At 44.5% G+C, this 17,373-nt stretch overlaps 1 protein-coding gene across 1 annotated transcript in view; it reads left to right on the forward strand.

The window, feature by feature from the left end:
* Positions 1–17,373, forward strand: part of MDGA2 (MAM domain containing glycosylphosphatidylinositol anchor 2) — a 388,481-nt gene that overhangs the window by 233,772 nt on the left and 137,336 nt on the right. Inside the window, exon 7 of the mRNA XM_087746923.1 lies at positions 6,001–6,330. Within this exon, the coding sequence (XP_087603049.1) occupies positions 6,001–6,330 (330 nt within the window). The remainder of the gene's footprint in view (positions 1–6,000; positions 6,331–17,373) is intronic.

Raw genomic sequence — 17,373 nt, forward strand, 5'->3', positions numbered from 1 at the left:
TCAGAAACAAGTGGCATGCCGGGTGCCGAGTTCACCAAACCTCCCAAATGTACTCGTGGTGCTTCAAGACACGTGCAAATCTTTATATCTGCTTGGCAGACTCTCAGGTGATATTCTCATCTTGTTCAGTGGGAACAGGTTAAAACAAAATTGCTCACAAGCCTTAACAAAATGTGAAAGGGAACAATCAAAATTAGTCGAAGCCACTTCTGGTGAGTGCACAGAGGTTGGACCTCATGTGGCATCCAGCTGCTCAGTCAAGGTTAAAATCAGTAATTTGCTACTACTTAATATTGCTGCTGCTGCAGGCTGCGCACAGACACAAACATCAGCAAACACAAAGCTGAGCATTCCCTAATGTCCTGCATCAGCTTAGGAAGCAGCCGGTGGCCAATAGTTGTTATGTCAACGCCTGCAAATAGTGAAGCAGCTAATGTATTCAGTTACGGTGTTTGATGCCATTCGTATATCCTGAAATGTGCACTCACAAGATATGAACATTTTGGTGCGTTAAAGGAGCATTTTGGGTTGATCTGGGTGGGGGTGGGAAGATGCAACTTAACCTGATGAATGCAAATAGACCTTAGCTGAGATACTGAAATGCATTTTATTACTTTGAAATGTAATTAATGAGGGAGGGCAAAGACATTTTTGTGAGGAGTTTGAGGACAAAAATTGTTTCATCTTTGTTTATTTGATCACATCATAGTTCTCTGAGGTCTCTTTGGAGAAAGACTGGCACTTGCCTGAGTCTCAAAGTGCAGTTACAGACTTATTTGCACATTTGTTGCTCTTTTGTAGCCCTGTGTGTTGATTATATTCTGAAATCTCTGCTGGGATGCTGCTGTGGTTAGCATGTCTGCAGCACCATCTCTCACGTTTTGCTGGTTAACCCTATGGCTCTCTTATTTGCTATATCTAACCCCATGGAAACCTTCCAATGAAGCCTCAAACATAACCGATAATACAGTAAAAAAAACAGAGTCAGAATCCACTGCATGTTTCAATATTCTTGACATTTTAGGAGGATGCTTGGAAATTATGGTCCAAGAACCTACACAGGAGGATAAGCTAAACCACTGTTTTATGGGTCTTGACCATGTATGCAAACCCATGTGCAGAATACATACAGAAATCGGTTTTCCATTACCTCGTGGATTTGTACCAGGCTCAACTCAGGTGTTCCCAAGAGGTCAGTACATGACACACAATGTAAATCAATCAGGTCTGAAATCTTTTTGGAGACGGCATCCAGCATACATGAATCTAAGACTGTACACCTTCTTGCCTGCAAGAAGCAGCTTTGTATTCCCAAGACTGCTGAAGGCATGGTCACTGAAGAGGTCTACTGACCCCATGTTGCTTTGGCAAGGGCAGCTCTGTTAGTTCTGGCTCTGAGAGTAGCTTAATGGGGCCCTTCATTGCTGTAATAACTTTTCTTTCGAAGACCTGAGCAGGGTCATCCCAGCCCCTCCTGTCTCTGCCAGCCAAGAGCACCCTAAACTCTGACTTACACAGTCCTTTTCTCCATCACAGCGTACCTGAGAGTGGTTCATCTGTTCAGAAGGGTTTATGACCTGGTAGGTTAGGAAGTTTCCAGTATGTGAAGTGATTTGGAGTCTCATCAGTCTGGAGTGGGAGATCCAGGTTCAATTTCCCCTTCCTACGAAAGAGCTCTAGCTCCTAAGGTGCTGTAGCACCATAACTGCTACTGCCATTTTCATTGTTTGGGGAAGGAAGGTTTATTACTACTTACGAGTGGTGGCAATACTGCGGTGTTTTCCATCCTTGAAAATGAATGGTGGAGCAAGTTCACCAGGAATTCCAACGAGAGGCACTCTAGTTTTTGGGCTGCTTCTGGGCCAAATATTGAGCAATTCAGCACCATCACATCTGGGGCAATTCTGACCATAGTCCCAGGTCCTGGGTCAGAGCGAAGAGTGTCTGCCCATCATGGTCCCATGCTGCTCGCTGCTCCCACTGTCCTCCAGCTCCACATGGCTGTGGCTATCGGATGTCTTTGGGTACCTGTGGTTGGTTTCTTGAGGACACCTTCCAGGTATGGATGGTGATTTTCATGTTCTTTGGTGGCACGTTAGAAATTCCAAGATACACAGGTTAATTGCAGAGATCACTGTGTTTATTCTGGTGCCAAGTAAGATTAAGGATTTACTGATATGGGTTGTTTAATGATCTTAACTCTGAAAAGACACTGTATTTTCAAGTCAAATTTTTTGCTGATTTTGTTGGTAACAGAAGAAAATGCTGATAGCTGTGCAGTTTGTGGAGTCTTAGAGAATGGGCTTATAAAAACAATACATTGACTTTCAACCAGAAGTTGTAGTTACACAGTTGTTGGATTGTTTGACGTGGGGATTTTGTGGCTGTTACTAATGAATACAGTGTGTACGTTCACATGGCTTAAGAGATGTTAAGAGGTTTTGTTTGGGGAATAGAGCAAAGAGACTTTTTCCTTCGCTTCAGAATTTCTAGAAACTCCCTTACGTTTTTCCATGTAGTGCACTGAGTCACAGCCCTCCTCTGAACTCCTTGTGTTTGGATGTACGGAAAAATACTTAGGTCAGGTATATGCTCTGCGCAGTTCTTTGGTGATTAGAGCTTGCTGTAGCAGATCAGGACACTGGATGATCCAGCCCAGTTACTTCTGGTAACGCTCAGCCTGCATAAAACCAAACCAACAAGCGACAGCCACAAAACTTAGTTGTTTTTGTAATTTAGTCCATGATCCAGAGAGTGGAGCCCTTCCTGGCCCATGAAGTAAGTCGCTTATGGCCCAAAGGTTCTGTACCCCTCATCTTTGCTTATGGATGGTATTGTAGCACCAGCCATAGCAAGGGACAGATGAAAGTTAATGTGACTTTTCTGTTAGACTTTGTTGTTCCTTTATAGGAATGAGAAACTGCTGAAATGGTCGGCATGAGCACTCGAAGCAAAGGAGAAAAATTAAGAAATAGAGATAGTTTATTGAGGTTATTAGCAACGAATTCTCTTTGGAATGTACTGCTCATCATGCCTATCATGAGTTATTTTTTCTTTTTCCCTCTTTGAAAATTATTTGCATAATATATTTACTGGTTTTTTGTGTATGTAAGCATTGTTTGTTCTTCCATTTTCAAACAAAAAAGTTCAGTTTGTGTTTCAAAGTTACTTGCTGTGGCAGTTTCCAACTGTCATACAATGTATGGTTCATCTCTTGAATCAAAGCGCGTGTTCATTCTGCTTTCTGGGGAATTGGCTGCAGCTTTTAAAAGGGAATGAGAGGTGCTCAGTGAAGACTAATGCATTTTGGTGCAAATTTAATCTTGATAAAACTTATGAAACTTCCTTAAAGAAATGAAATAATAATAAATTCTTAAAAACACATCAACCACTTGGATTCTTGAATACTCATTTAAAACTAAATAGCAGCACCCAGACAAATGCCTTTCATGCCATACCTGATGAGCACAGCAAATGTTAACATTTTTTTCATTCTCTGATTAAAAGGGCTGGCTTCCTCAATGGAAGAAGTTTCTCAGACCATGCGTGAAGGGGTGTCTGCAAGTAGCCAGATTTTATGCTTCTTTTCCCACATTGAAAAAAACCCTGATTATTAATTAAATGTTAATTCTTTTCAAAGTTTTGAAAGTCCTAATTCAGCATGGCATTTGCAAGCTCCAAAGAGTTGTTTTGTTCAAGGAGCTACTGAGCTAACAAAATTGAGTCTGACTGAGCATTTTCACCACTTGTAGAGATGCAAGGAGCTGACACACCGTGCTTTCTTAGCGTGCTTGGTGCCTCATACATCTATTTCCATTTGACGTTGTTACGCTTTCTGTATGCAGCAAGTGGAAAGTACGTATTACCCGAAGTTTGGGATCCAGGGAAATTTTCAGCTCATAGCCTTTGTCTTTTGCAACAACGTCACACTTCATTGGCTGTAAGCGTGTAAATATATGAGGCCAGACAGGAGAGTGCTGCAAATGGGTCCTTTACTCAAATGCTTCACATGTGGGGCACTGTGCATGGATGGGGGGGCAGAGAGAGCAGGAGGGGACAACAGGGCAACATGGGAAACTTTTCAATAGAAATCAGCACAATGACAAGAAATGGTGGATTTAAATATTGGTCTTCCAGTGCTCGCATTCAACCTGGGCATTTGCTTGTAACATTTCTAACTGATATTTTCATTGTGGGACTTTCCATTTGGAGATAGCATGTATAAACATACATACATACTTACGCAGGCATATATAGAGGGAGAGGGATCTTGGGATTGTGTAAGTGGCATTTTATATTCAGTACATTAAAATATATGTGTATTTGAAGGACTTAATGGCCGATTCTGAGGCACTTTTCCAAAAATAAGCATCATACCAACACTGCTTTAGAGCAATCGCTTTATTGGTGTAAATGATGATAGTTTCTGGATAGTTTTATGCTCATTTAAAGAGTGACAAGAAAAAAATCAGGTAAGTGAGTTGCAGTATTATTTTGCTCCTGTGCAGTAGATTGATGAGGGAATGCTAGTGAAAGATGCTGATCTCGCCAGGGAGATGGTGGGGAATAATGTTTTCCAGAGTGGCTGTGCCCCCACGTGGCTGTAGGGCACTCCTGAGCACTGAGCCCACCTTTGAAATGGCCTCGAAAAAACTTGTCTGCCTTGAGGTTCCCATCTGAAACACTGAGACTACCTTATCTCTGCTTTGCTGTGGTTTAGACAATTAATTGAATTTGTACTGCAGGCTTGAATAGTCTTGGACACAGATAGAGATCCTTGGGATACACTGTGCCTCTCGAAGCGATAATGTTCTTCTTTCAGTTGTGTGCGCAACCTTCAGCCTCAGGTTGCTCCTGCGAGTACGGGATGGGTTTTCCTCATCTGACAAGACCCAGCCAGGGAAGTGCAACCAAGGTGCTCATGATGGGCTCTCCTGCGTGGTTATATCTCAGAAGAGCATCCTTTTGCTGTTGACCATGCTAAGACCTAAAGATGTACTTTCACCCCCTTAACTTTTAGAGCTGGTAGCAATTTGCTCACCTGAACAAAGCAGTGCAGTTGGCCGCCGATGCTCTGCCGTTCGGTGGGGTAAGGCAGCCTGCCTCCGGGCAGCCACAGGGACGGAGCGAGCCCTCCAGGCTGCCACGGGGAAAGAACAGGGTATGTAAACCAGGGCAGGCTCTAGCCTCAGGCATGTGCTTACCTTTTCTCATTTAACCAGCTGGCACAAAGCTATTTTGCATGGCCATGTTTGTTTCCAGATGGATTGGAGGTGACACTATTGCTTGTATTAGTGATGTTAGGCTGATAACTCTATTTTCCTTTCTCTCAGTGCTCTGATAGCATGGGAGTGAGGAAGGGCTTGTAAGTACCTCCAGAGACAGGTAACAAACACTGAAGATTCATGAATTATTTTGGTTGCTCTTCAGTTGTCAGCAGCTCAGCCTAATTTAGGTGCTGTGACTTCCTATTTTTCATTTTGGAAATGACAAGTACTTTAGCAATGTATAATCTGTGATGATATTTGATTAAGATTTGATCCTACAAAAAATTCACCATGTGCTAAATGTGTGCATTTGGAAGCTTCAGTAACTTCCTGAGCATCATAGAATCATACTATGGTTTGGGTCGGAAGAGGCCTTTAAAGATCACCTAGTCCAACCCCCCCCTGCAATAAGCAGGGACACATTCAACCAGATCAGGTTGCTCAGAGCCCCGTCCAACCTGACCTTCAATGTTTCCAGGGATGGGACATCTACCACCTCTCTGGGCAACCTGTGCCAGTGTTTCACCACCCTCATCGTAAGAAAATTTCTTCCTTATATCTAGCCTGAATCTACCCTCTTTTAGTTTAAAACCATCACCCCTTGTCCTATCGCTACAGGACCTATTAAAATCATATGCAGGTGTAAGGTGAAGCATGAGCTAGCAAGTCTTTGCGAAGTCTGACTATGCAAAATTGGTACTTTATTATAGTAAACTTTTTTGTCATATTTCAGCCCTAAAAAAAGGACGTTTTTGGATCACCCCTGACCCATATCACAAAGACGACAACATCCAGATTGGGCGAGAGGTGAAAATCTCCTGCCAGGTGGAAGCCATCCCTTCTGAAGAGCTTACATTTAGCTGGTTTAAAAATGGACGTCCCTTGCGAAGCTCTGAAAGGATGGTCATCACACAGACTGACCCCGACGTTTCACCTGGCACCACAAACCTGGACATCATTGACTTGAAATTCACTGACTTTGGGACGTACACGTGTGTTGCGTCTCTGAAGGGAGGTGGCATATCGGATATCAGCATTGATGTCAACATCTCCAGCAGTACAGGTAAGGCGGCTTTCTTTGATATCGGTTTTACTTCAACATAGCCAAACTATGGCTTTCCTTGAGTCATAGAAAAAAGAGGTGTATACACAGAGCACCTCTCACCATGGGGATATCCGAGCAGACCCTAGATCAGGGGCTGAGTTGCTTTGATTAAAGGACAGAAACCTGAATAAGTGTCGTGAGGTGCACTCTCCCAAGAACACACTAATGTTCGATTTACGCAAACAAGCCATCTTTTACTGTCAGAAAAGTTATTGCTTCTATAAAAGGACTTTGGCCTTTATTTAGGACTTCAAGGCATCCAAAGTAATGAAAAAATAGCTGGTAGGAAATTACAAGGAGAGAACAGGAGGGTGTTACGTTAACCAAGCTGAATCCTTCCAGCTACTCTAATCAAACAGCAAGTGCCAAGTATGGAAGAAGGAGCTCTTTTTCCTTAAAAATTATGCATTGCATGTTGGTGGATCATGCTATTCCTGATAGGCAAAAAGTTTAAGGTACCTATTACATGTGTTTCTAGATCAGTGATTGAAATGTCTCTCTCTTTGATGAGCTAGAGCCTTGGCTATTACTTTGATAATAAATATCTTGTTATTTCTACTATGGAGTAGGAATATGTAACACAATAGTAATTGCCTGCTTTTCTTTATCTCATTGCTAAAAGCTGGTTTGTAACCAATAGATTTAATAGACTTTTCCCCCCAATAGTTGACTTACATCCTCTACTATCCATCCTGTCTTTTATATGAAGCGTTGCTGTGCTTTTTCCTCAGATTGTGCTTGATATTCACTGGGGTAAGGCACATGGTGTATGCCGTTTAGAAGTAAGATGACAAAGAATACATTAAAAAACATTTTTATAGCATGGAAGTAAAATGTTTAATAGACATCTTCTGACCCCTTTTTACCAAACACATTTGAGTATATACTTTCGACTTTTTCAAAAAGATTAAATACACACTTTTTTCTCAAAGAGTATATCCACGTTTCTGTTCTCCAAATTTTATGACATCAGTAATACTTTGCAAGTACATGTCATGTCTAAACAATCTCTCTTACAACTTAAATTATTGTCTAGACTTTAATACATGAACATGCCCTCCACCTTCAGTACGATACTGGTACCATGGATCCTGCTTGAGTGCCACATCACTTCTGACACGAGTCTGGAAGGTGTGCCTACTGAAAGGGTTTCATGAAGAATATTGTGTACAACAGGGAGATGAGACAGGATTGACCTGTGGTTTGGATAGGAGCCTAGGAAATAAAGCCATGTGATTAAATTAGGGGCCACTTCAGCAAAATGGACATATATAAGCCCATGGGACTGGATAGGAGGTATCTAAGGGAACTGACCAGTGTCACTTTAAGGCCACTTTATGATCTTTGAAAAGTCGTGGTGACCTAAGGAGATCCAACAAAGCCTGGAAAACCAGAAATTTTAGCTCATCTTCCAAGAAGGCAAGAAGGAGATGCAGGGGAGTACAGGCCAGTCATCCTCACCTCCGTCCCTGGGAAGGTCAGGGAGCATGTTCTCCTAGAAGCCATGTCAATCCACATGAAGGACTAGGAGGTGACTGGAAACAACCAGCATGGATTATCAGAAACGAACTGTGCCTGACCCAACCTGGTTGACTGCTGTGATAAAAAGACTGTCTCTGTGGGCAAGAGCAGGCAAAGGAAAGCTGTTTGCCTTGTAAAGCCTTCAGCACAGTCTTTTGTAGCATCTTTATAGCCAAACTGGTAAAGCATGGCTTGGAGAGGTGGACTGGGCATAAGGTGTGTTTGGAAAATGAGATGCAGAGAGTTGCATTCACTGATAGTTGAAATTTGTGTGTGTATAAGTGAACAAGCAGTCAACATTTACGCAGTTCACCTTTGCTGTGTCCCACGCTGAAACATAATGCGCACACACACAAACCTTGAGAGTCAGGAGGAAAACAGTAATTTTATTTAGTTTAGTTAGTTCTTATTTTATTATTTGCTATTTATTTTCTATTTGTGTTATTGTTCAGGGATCCTTGAATATTTTACTTCTTTTTGCTAAATTTCGTAAGTGTAAACCAGAAGTATTTGTTTGATAACTCTTGAAATGATTTTGCGCAATTTTATGGACTTTCAGTAAACTTCAGAATGATTATGCTGGAGCAATGCAAGGAGCTTGGGGAGGTAGTTGTGGAGGGCTGTTCCCTTGCAGTGGTACAGGCTGGGGCTGCCTGGCTGAGGAGCAGCTCTGCAGGGTCCTGGTAGGCAGCGAGCGGACATGAGCAGCAGCGTGCCCTGGCAGTGACAGAGGCCAATGGATACCGTGTCCAGTTTTGGAGCCCCGATGCAGAAGAAGCTTCAACAAACTGGAGCAAGTCCAGTGGAGGCCGTGAAGATGGTCAAGAGCAGCTTGGGGGAAGGGGGTTTGTCCAGCCTGGAGAAGAGACAGCCCTGGAGCACCTAACAGCAGCTGTCCCCTGCCTATAAGGGATGTATCCAGAGGATGGAGCCAGGATCTTCACAGCAGTGTGTACTGGGAAGGTGGGAGGCAACGGGCATGAGTTGAAATGAGAAGTTCAGACTGGGTATAAGGAGCAACTTCTTCCCCATGAGGATGTCCGAGCAGGAAGCAGAGGCATTGTGGGACCTCCATGCCGGGAGGTTTTGAAGACCTGATAAAGCCCTGAGCAGTTTCGTCTGACCTCACATCTGGCCACGGTTTGAGCTGGGACTTGAACTAGAGACCTCCTGAGCTCCCTTCCCACCTCAATTATCCCATGAAGACTGTAAGAATAGAAACACTAACCAACAGATTTGTGGACAAGGGAGCAGCCTGCCTCTGGGCCAAAAGAAACATGTTCTTCAAGCTTACGAATGCATATCTTACTAACAGGTAAAGAACTGAGAGGTTTATTATAGGGTAAAAGCTGAGTGTGGCATGATGGATGGCAGTTGCATACAAACTTTGTTACCTGCTCGCCAGGGTGAAGTGGACAGTGACGTTTGTGCAGTCATGCATTGCCCATCTGGCAGACAGTAACTGCTATATTATCTGTACTTGCTGAGGAATCATTTGGGAAATTGATGGGGTTTATTGGAAACATCCATTAGATGGCTGTACCTATAAGCTCGTCACAATTTCTGCAGGCAGTGATGAATTATGTCAGCTCTTAAATTTACTGTCCCGTAACACTCAAGAAAATCAGAAAGGGGGAAGAAAAACTAGTATTTTGGGATCAGCCTTATTTAGCATCTTAAAAGAAATTCTGCCTATTTGTATGACTTCGTTACCCGATTAAGTGGAAGCTGGAATAGTTTCAGTGTGCTTTTTGAAGGTCATTAGTGATTCATCAAGATTCATTACTGCTGTGGTAATTATGAACATAAGGCCTAGGCACAAATATGGTTTTCCAAATGCCAGGACTTGCACAGATATGTTAATATAGTGCTGTGTGTCTGTTTGCTGGTTTTGGGGAGAATTCTCTCTTCCTGACGTGCACAAGGTTCCTCCTGGAGTCACAGAGTGAGGCAGGAGGGACTGTGTCACCTCGTAAGGAAGGAGATGGTTAGGTCTCCTCTGTCCCTCCAGCAGATTGGAAAGGGATGTGTGGCAGTGCAAGGGACATGCCAGCCTCTTGCCGTACTCGGCATTGCATTTCTTTAGCAGGAATATTTTTCCCTTGACATTTTGTACTTTCAGCAGAAAAGGCATAGATTTATGTCCTGAGTATCTTATATAAATGGACCTGAAGTAATCCCCTAGCAGCCTTCCCCCTGCCACATCTCCATAAAGTAGGTCACTGAATAGTGGAATTGAAGACTCAAATGTTGAATATTTGTCCTATAAAAGCCCTGTCATCCATAAAACCAACCCTGGGCAAATGTTACTGAAAGACGGGATGGCTCTTCTGTGTGTGTGCACGCATGTCATGGGGAATCTGAAGGCAGAAGAAGTTAAAACAGCAAGAAAAAACCCCGGTAAAATAGGCTCATTGTAAGCAAAAAAGAGAGGTGGATCAGGAGAGTGTGTTAGTCTTTGTAAGTGATCTTTTTCTCTGCCTTAAATATTGTATTCAAAGCAGGAAGAATAAGGCTTTAGGTGATGTATGGTCTGCTCTGTTCAGTATGGGTTCTTACGTTGTCTTTATCCCCCTAAAATCAGTATCGGTACAGTAAGAGATGTAACATCTGTCACTTCTGGCTTATTCTCTTTTCATCTTCCCCCTGGAGGTAGTATTGTGCAGTGAAGTGAGTTGTTATTTCAGGGGGGGTTATTTTACTTTACTCTCTGGCCGCACTGCTCTGAATTGCTCCTAGAAGGGCTGGATGGAGGAGATGGCTGATACTCTTGGGCTGGAGATGATGGTCACCCTTCTTTTCCTAAGAGAGTCCTTTCTGCTGTTTCATTCCTACCCAGTGTGGGCACAACTAGATGTCCTACATGGCAAATATGTCAATGAAATTCTTCATCTCTGGGTGAACCTGAAGATGTGCTGAGCCTGTACCACCCCGGGTACCCTGGGGTAGGCACGTCCCAGAGGCGGTCATCGACTTTGGGCATGAGCACGGGGCAGGCTGGTGGCCTGCAGGTCTCCTATTCCATCTCTGAGGCTAATCGTGTGACAGATAGAATGGGTTTTACACAACTGCTGCCAGAGACAGGCAGAGAAATTCCTGAAGAACTAGTATATATGAGGCTGTGTAGCCTCCCTGCAGTATGATAAGAGGGCTTCCCTGTTAAGCTAATCAGCTATCTATTAAATAATGAATTAATTAAACGTCCAGGCTGATGTGTTAGGACACGTGGCCTTGATCTGTTTGTGAAGTATGTGTCCTCTGGTCATCTTGTTCGTCCTTTGATGATACATAAAAGAGACCTTCATTTTAGTTGTAAATGTTTATTAAAATCACAGTACTGCCTCTTTGCATAATGAAAAAATGCTTTTTGTGAGATAATTAGTGGTCCAATTAAGATATTTGTAAACCTTAAGCACTGTCCAGAGCAATCGTTCATGGGCAACCCTGAGACATACCAGAAAATAGACAGACATTTTATTACTGCAGTAAATTGATTATTTTTGTGAGCCATTATCTTTGGAGTTTATCTTTGAAAGGAATAGGTGAACAGAAGGGACAGATAAGTGCCGGATTTTGTTAAAAAGCTTTTTCTTTTATAGTTCTATTTTAGTACTTAATGTGCAGAGATTTTTCTTTTTAATTCTGTCCCTGGGAGCTGTCGTCCCTTCCCGCCACACAGCTTGCAGCATGGCTGGCCGAGCTGCTTGGCTGCCTGCTCCTGCAGGGAGGGGGGTGAGGACAGGCCATCTCCTGCTCTGCAGCCCCTTCCCTCCCCAGCACCTGGTTCATCCCAGGGAATCTGATTTCTCTGGGATGTGTTCAGACACCACGGATTGACTTCAGCTGGGTTTCTGGGAGCAGACGCCCTCTTTAGCGGCCACGTATTGCAGAGTCTCTTTATTCTCCTCCGGAGGGCTGTGGAGTCGGCTCATCATCTCGCATTGCATATGGCTCATGGAGCTCCTCAGCATGACTCCTGCGAGATCACTGAAAGCTAATTTGGCTAATTTGCCGCTGGCTGTGTATGTTCTGGGCTTAAAATGTGTCTCTTCAGAGTCTGACTGCAGAGTAAGGTGGTGTTTTAAGGTATTAAAATATGTTGAGGTATAAGAACTGGTTGTGGAATTATTTTACTGTCTAAGCAGATCTTTTATACAGGCCCCCACCATGAAATCTCTGGTTGATGTTCATGTCTTCATTTGCAATTAGAAGTGGTTTGTGCCCAAGAAAACATGGGCTGCGGTGCTTTCTCTTCTTTGCATAAGGGCAGGGCAGCACACAGGCAGCCGGAGCAATGAGAACAGAAAGTGACCGTGAAATCGAGACATGATTTCCTTACAGGTTGCTCGATTTACCTTCCACATGAGCAACTAGACAGATCCTCTTTCATGGTGATGAAAGGCCATGGAAAGGGTAAAGTAAATTCTCTTGACTTCAGCTGCTTTTCCAATCGTTTGGCTGGATCAGCAGTCTCCCCCAGGGCTCTTTTCTCACCTCTGGAGATCCTTTCAGCATATGCTCCCCGGTATTCCCCAACACTTCTTCTGAAAGAAATGCACGTTGAGAGTATGCTGAGCAGTTTTAGTCTCTGTTTACAGAAATGTCTAGAGAACCTGAATAATTATCGCTTGCTGCCCTTCGAAGGCTAAATGATCTTGCTCAAATACATTTTGTATACCAGCTCAGCTCCCTATACCCAAGCTCAGTCTGCCCTTTTCTAACAAAAACCTTCCATCACATAAAGAGTATGAATCATGAACGGGAACCAAAATGCATGTCTCTGGCAGAGGATGATTAATACTAGAGATTCAGACCTTCAAATTCATAAATATTAGAGAAGGAGGATACGCAAATAATTTCACCTCTATCTCCTAGCCAGTGCAGATTCTTCAATATTCCTTATCCAGGCTGGTTTTAAATTACTTGAACAATGTGACTTCCAACACTTCTTTTGGGAGATTATCTCTGAGTAATCTCCAATATGGATTATGTCTTGATATGCAGCTCGAATGCTCCTTTGCTCCTCTTTATCCTATAATTACTGGTTATTACCATTAGGCTGTTTTAAGCAGCCTGATCACACTAGCCCACAACTCCTCCCAGCCCACAGCCTCCCCATCACTGCTAAGATCGGCAGGCATTGCTTCAGGGCTACGGCTTTCCTTTCTGCCTGTTTAAGGCACCCGAGGAAATACAGAAGTGACAGTAGCCCCTACTTCACCCGTGCCATCTGTAACCCCCGGCAAAGAGCTCAGGAGTCATGCTGTCCCCTCCCAAGCCTACCATGGGGTCACCACTTTTAGGGCCTCCTTGGCCTTCTCATGCTGGTCGTCTTCTGCCCCTTTGAATGATTTCTGTGTAAGCAGATTTCTGCCTCTGCCATTGCCTCTTTGGCAATTAATTAAGCTATCTGGAGGTTCAAAATAGGGACAGTAACTTGGCCCATCAGGATTTCAAAGATGTAGAGTAGACTAGAACTAGATTGTGTCTACCCAGAATACGCAGTGAAGAAACATATTAGGCTCACGCATTTTGGCTTTTTCTTTGAAGTAGCTACTTTGTTCCTGTCCCCATTCTCCTATAGACACAGTGACTGTGCTGGATCAAGGATCCTATGGAATTACAGTAGAACTGCCACAGGAGGTCAGACGGAAGGGTCCAGTCTGGTTTCCTATCTCCAATAACAGACAGACGTGTCTGCCTAGGGAGCAGTTTAACAAAAAATAAGAGGACAAGACTACAGTGATACCTTCTGCCATCTGACCTCCTGGTGAGTCAGCGACTTTCGGAGGCAAAGGTTGTCTCAGACCATTTTATTTAAGAGCCAGGAGTGGACATATATCTTGAGTAGCCCTCTTATGTGTGTACCTCTGCCAATTTCAAAGGATAATAGTATGTGTTTTTAAAGTAGGTGCTACTTTAGTGTTACTAAAGCTTTTGTTTTTCAAGTGATAACCCTCTACTTTAGGAAACAGATGTAACTGCTAAGAGTATGAACGTATTTTTTAAGCCACTTGCTGCACAAATAAGGTAATGTTCATTCTTTCAGATATAGGGTTTAGCTAATTTATTATTCTGCACAAGCAGGAACAGAATTGACCTTTACTTGCAGCAGGCTCTGTAGCTGGTGCTGCAGCAGACATGCCGATGCCTCAGTGAGGAGCGCTGAGCCCCTCGGAGACTCTGCTTGTGCCACAGCAGCACCTGCCAGGAGAGGGAGGCTGGCACAGCTGGCAGCACCCTGGCACAGCTGGCAGCACCCTGCTCATCTGCTTGGCACTTCTGCTTGCTTGGCTGGCACCCCCTCCACTTGCCCCACTGGCAGCACCTTTGCTAGCCCACCCTTGTCTGTGCGCGATTGCTCGCGCACCCTTGCACCTTTGCTCTTGCACCTTTGCTCATGCACTTTAGCTTGTGCACATCATCATCTTTGCTCATTCATATTTGCTTGTGCAGCCTTGTTCACGCACCTTTGCTCTTGCTTGTGCACCCTTGCTCAGGCATCCTTGCTTCTAGTAACAAGTGATAGGATGAGAGGAAACGGCCTCAAGCTGTGCCAGGGGAGGTTTAGATTGGGTATTAGGGAAAATTTCCTCACTGAAAGGGTAGTCAGGCCCTGGAACAGGCTGCCCAGGGAAGTGGTGGAGTCCCCATTTCTGCAAGTATTTAAAAGACGGGTAGACATGGTGCTTAGGGACATGGTTTCGTGGTGGACTTGGCAGTGCTGGGTTAACAGTTGGACTTGATGATCTTAAAGGTCTTTTCCAACCTAAATGATTCTATGATTCTATGTTTCTACACCCTTACTCATGCAGACTTGCCGGGCCCTCCTCCACAGCAGGCTCAGCCGCCTGGTCCCTGGTCCCGGGGCCTCCCTACATCTTGGGTCGTAGTAAGGGAAGAAAAACTTCGAATGATTTTCTCCTCAATTCTCTAGCTCTCTCCATCTGCCCTTGCCCCCCCATCTTCCTGATTTCTCTGTGGGTATTGCATTGATTTGATTTTTTTTTGTGGCTTTTTTAAGCTGTATTGCTTATGAAAACAAGTCATACGTGATCAGGCTGCCAGTTCCTGTCAGTTGGTGTGTCGCAATCCACCACACCCCCTGCTATTTTTTGACCCTGTAGCTAATTTAAGCCAAATTTGACAGCCGAATAGACATCTCAGAGATAATTAAGCACCTACGAGTTTGTGAAACTAAATATATGGGTATAAAAAGGGAAACCCTACCAAAACCCCTCCCTAAGCAAAGATGCAATGCTGTCCTTCTTCCTAATTAGTAGAGAATCAGCATTAGAATTAAGGGGGTCCCGTGGCCATAACCGCTCTGGTGGGGGCAGAGAAATACTTTGTGGGAGCTCACTGTCTTGGGCACTGTCAGTCAAATGTGATAGGTGAAAGCTGCAGCCAGGCTTCTTATTTATGGCATTGCCCATGAAATGATTTGTTTTAACAGATAGCCGTGTCCCTCCTCTCTCCTTCTCTGTTTCCAGTAACATGAACGTTAATAAATACAGTAAACCATAATAATATATTGGCTGGCTTACAATGTGACAGATACTGGTTGTGTTGCAAAATGCTACAGGAGAAGATGAGTCAGGGTATTTTAAGGTATCTCTCCATCTGGGGTACTGATACAGCCTATCTTATCAGCCTGCCTGCAGACCTCGTAGTCTGTGGTCCTTATCTTGGCAGTGTGCAGTTTTTGCAGTACTGTTATCTCTATTTTTCAGAAAGAGAACTGAGTTAAAGAGAGGGTAAATTACTTGCTCACAGTTGCACAGGACCTTTTTGGCATGCCTTTTTTTTTTTCTCCCCCCCCCCCCCCCCGCCCCCGATGCATGTCCTGTGCCATTCACTCTCCTTTCTCTCAAATGCCTCCAGAAGCTACATGTGACCATGAGAAGCAGGGTGTATTCTTTCCTGGTTTCTTCCTTATATGTTTCATAGTTTGCTTTGAGTGTACAAATTTCTGAATTTCCCCTGCCTCTTGGTCTGAGATGCTGTTTCTCACAGCTGGCAGGCTCCCACAGCTGGAGCTCAGGGCTGGTGCCCTCCTGCATCCCCACAGCATGGCTGCATGGGAAGCAAATCTTCGTGAGCCCCGAGTTGCACTCGTACATCTCTGCCCCCCTTCCTCTCTGGGTCCACCTCATGGACAGAATACATGTCTCTGTTTACTCCTCCCGTGATGAGCTTAGTGAAGGAGTTTCTTAAACCAGAAGAACGTTGTGGATATCTGGGGAACAGCTGCTCAATTTATTTGTATCCCATCCCTGTTTCAAGTGCAGGGTTGGGTCAGCCTCCACATGTGAAGCTGGCTTTGCTGCCTCCTCTCTCATTTTTTTGTCTCTCTCCCATCATGCGTTGCCTTCACAGGCAGTATTTGCACAGGACCGCTCGCTGTGCCGAAGGCAAGTCTTGCTCCTGGCTCAGTGCTTGAGATGAGAAGTTACAGCCCTTGCCCCAGCCAGAAAGTGAGTGATTTCTGAGGCTAAGACAGGGTGTGATTTTATAGTCCAGACCTGTTGCTCTGATGGCAGTCTGGAAAGGATGGCATCTGGAACAGGCTGCCAGCACAATGTGTCCAGAAATAGGTCTACACGGACAACCACCAAAGGGAAAACTCATGTCCTGGACCCGTCTGGGGTCCCAAGCAGAACTGTAGATAGAGCTGTAGGCTGGTACATAGCAGACAGCAGACCTTTTCCCTTTTGATAGCAGGTATTTTGTTTGAGGGCAGTGACCCCCTGGTCTTGGCCTCACGTTCTCACGGTCAGTGAATCCCTGAGACGGGAGGAGGCTGTGCTTCCCCGGGGCGGCTGGAGGTGCCAGAGGGGCAGGGGGTGAGAGGAGAGCTACGAGGGAGCCTGCAGCATCCGTACCAACGGGGACATGCTTTGATCAAAGCACATTCACAGCAGGGAGCAGATCCACTGCCCAGGGTAGAAGGGACAAAGTAAATGTTTTTTTTTACTGATCCAGACAGAGCTGTGTATTATTTGAACTAAGCTGAGAAGCCACAAGCCAGGTGAGCTGGAAAAAACGTTCAGAAGGAGGCTCCTTCCTGCAGGCAGGCAGTGCACAGTGTGCTTTCAAACCTTTCTCTTTAAACTGTATTTTTCTTCTTGGAACAATACCTTTTTCCCAGTTTAGTCTGTGTTTTCATAGAGCATTGGTTTAGGAAGTGGCCATTTGGTATCTATTTGATGTGCTCGCTTTCAGGAGAGAAGGTAGAGGAGTCCCACCGCAAGCACCTGGCTGATGCAGGTCCAGCACAAGCACCGTGTACTTCACAGCAAAAGCGTGGGATGTAGAAATGAGGGAGAGGGAAGGGCACATGCTGGTGGAGAAATGCAGTCAGAACAGCTCAGAGGACCAGAGCAGCACTCGTCTGCTCCTTCTGTCTCGTCCTTCGCTGCCTTCAGCACCCTTTTCCCTCTGTATTTTTTCTCTGAGCTCTGGTAGAGCTCTGACAAG

Source organism: Nipponia nippon, unplaced genomic scaffold (assembly GCF_047370975.1).
Source record: "Nipponia nippon isolate SJK-2023a ecotype South Korea unplaced genomic scaffold, ASM4737097v1 scaffold_11, whole genome shotgun sequence".
NCBI classification, from domain to species: domain Eukaryota; kingdom Metazoa; phylum Chordata; class Aves; order Pelecaniformes; family Threskiornithidae; genus Nipponia; species Nipponia nippon.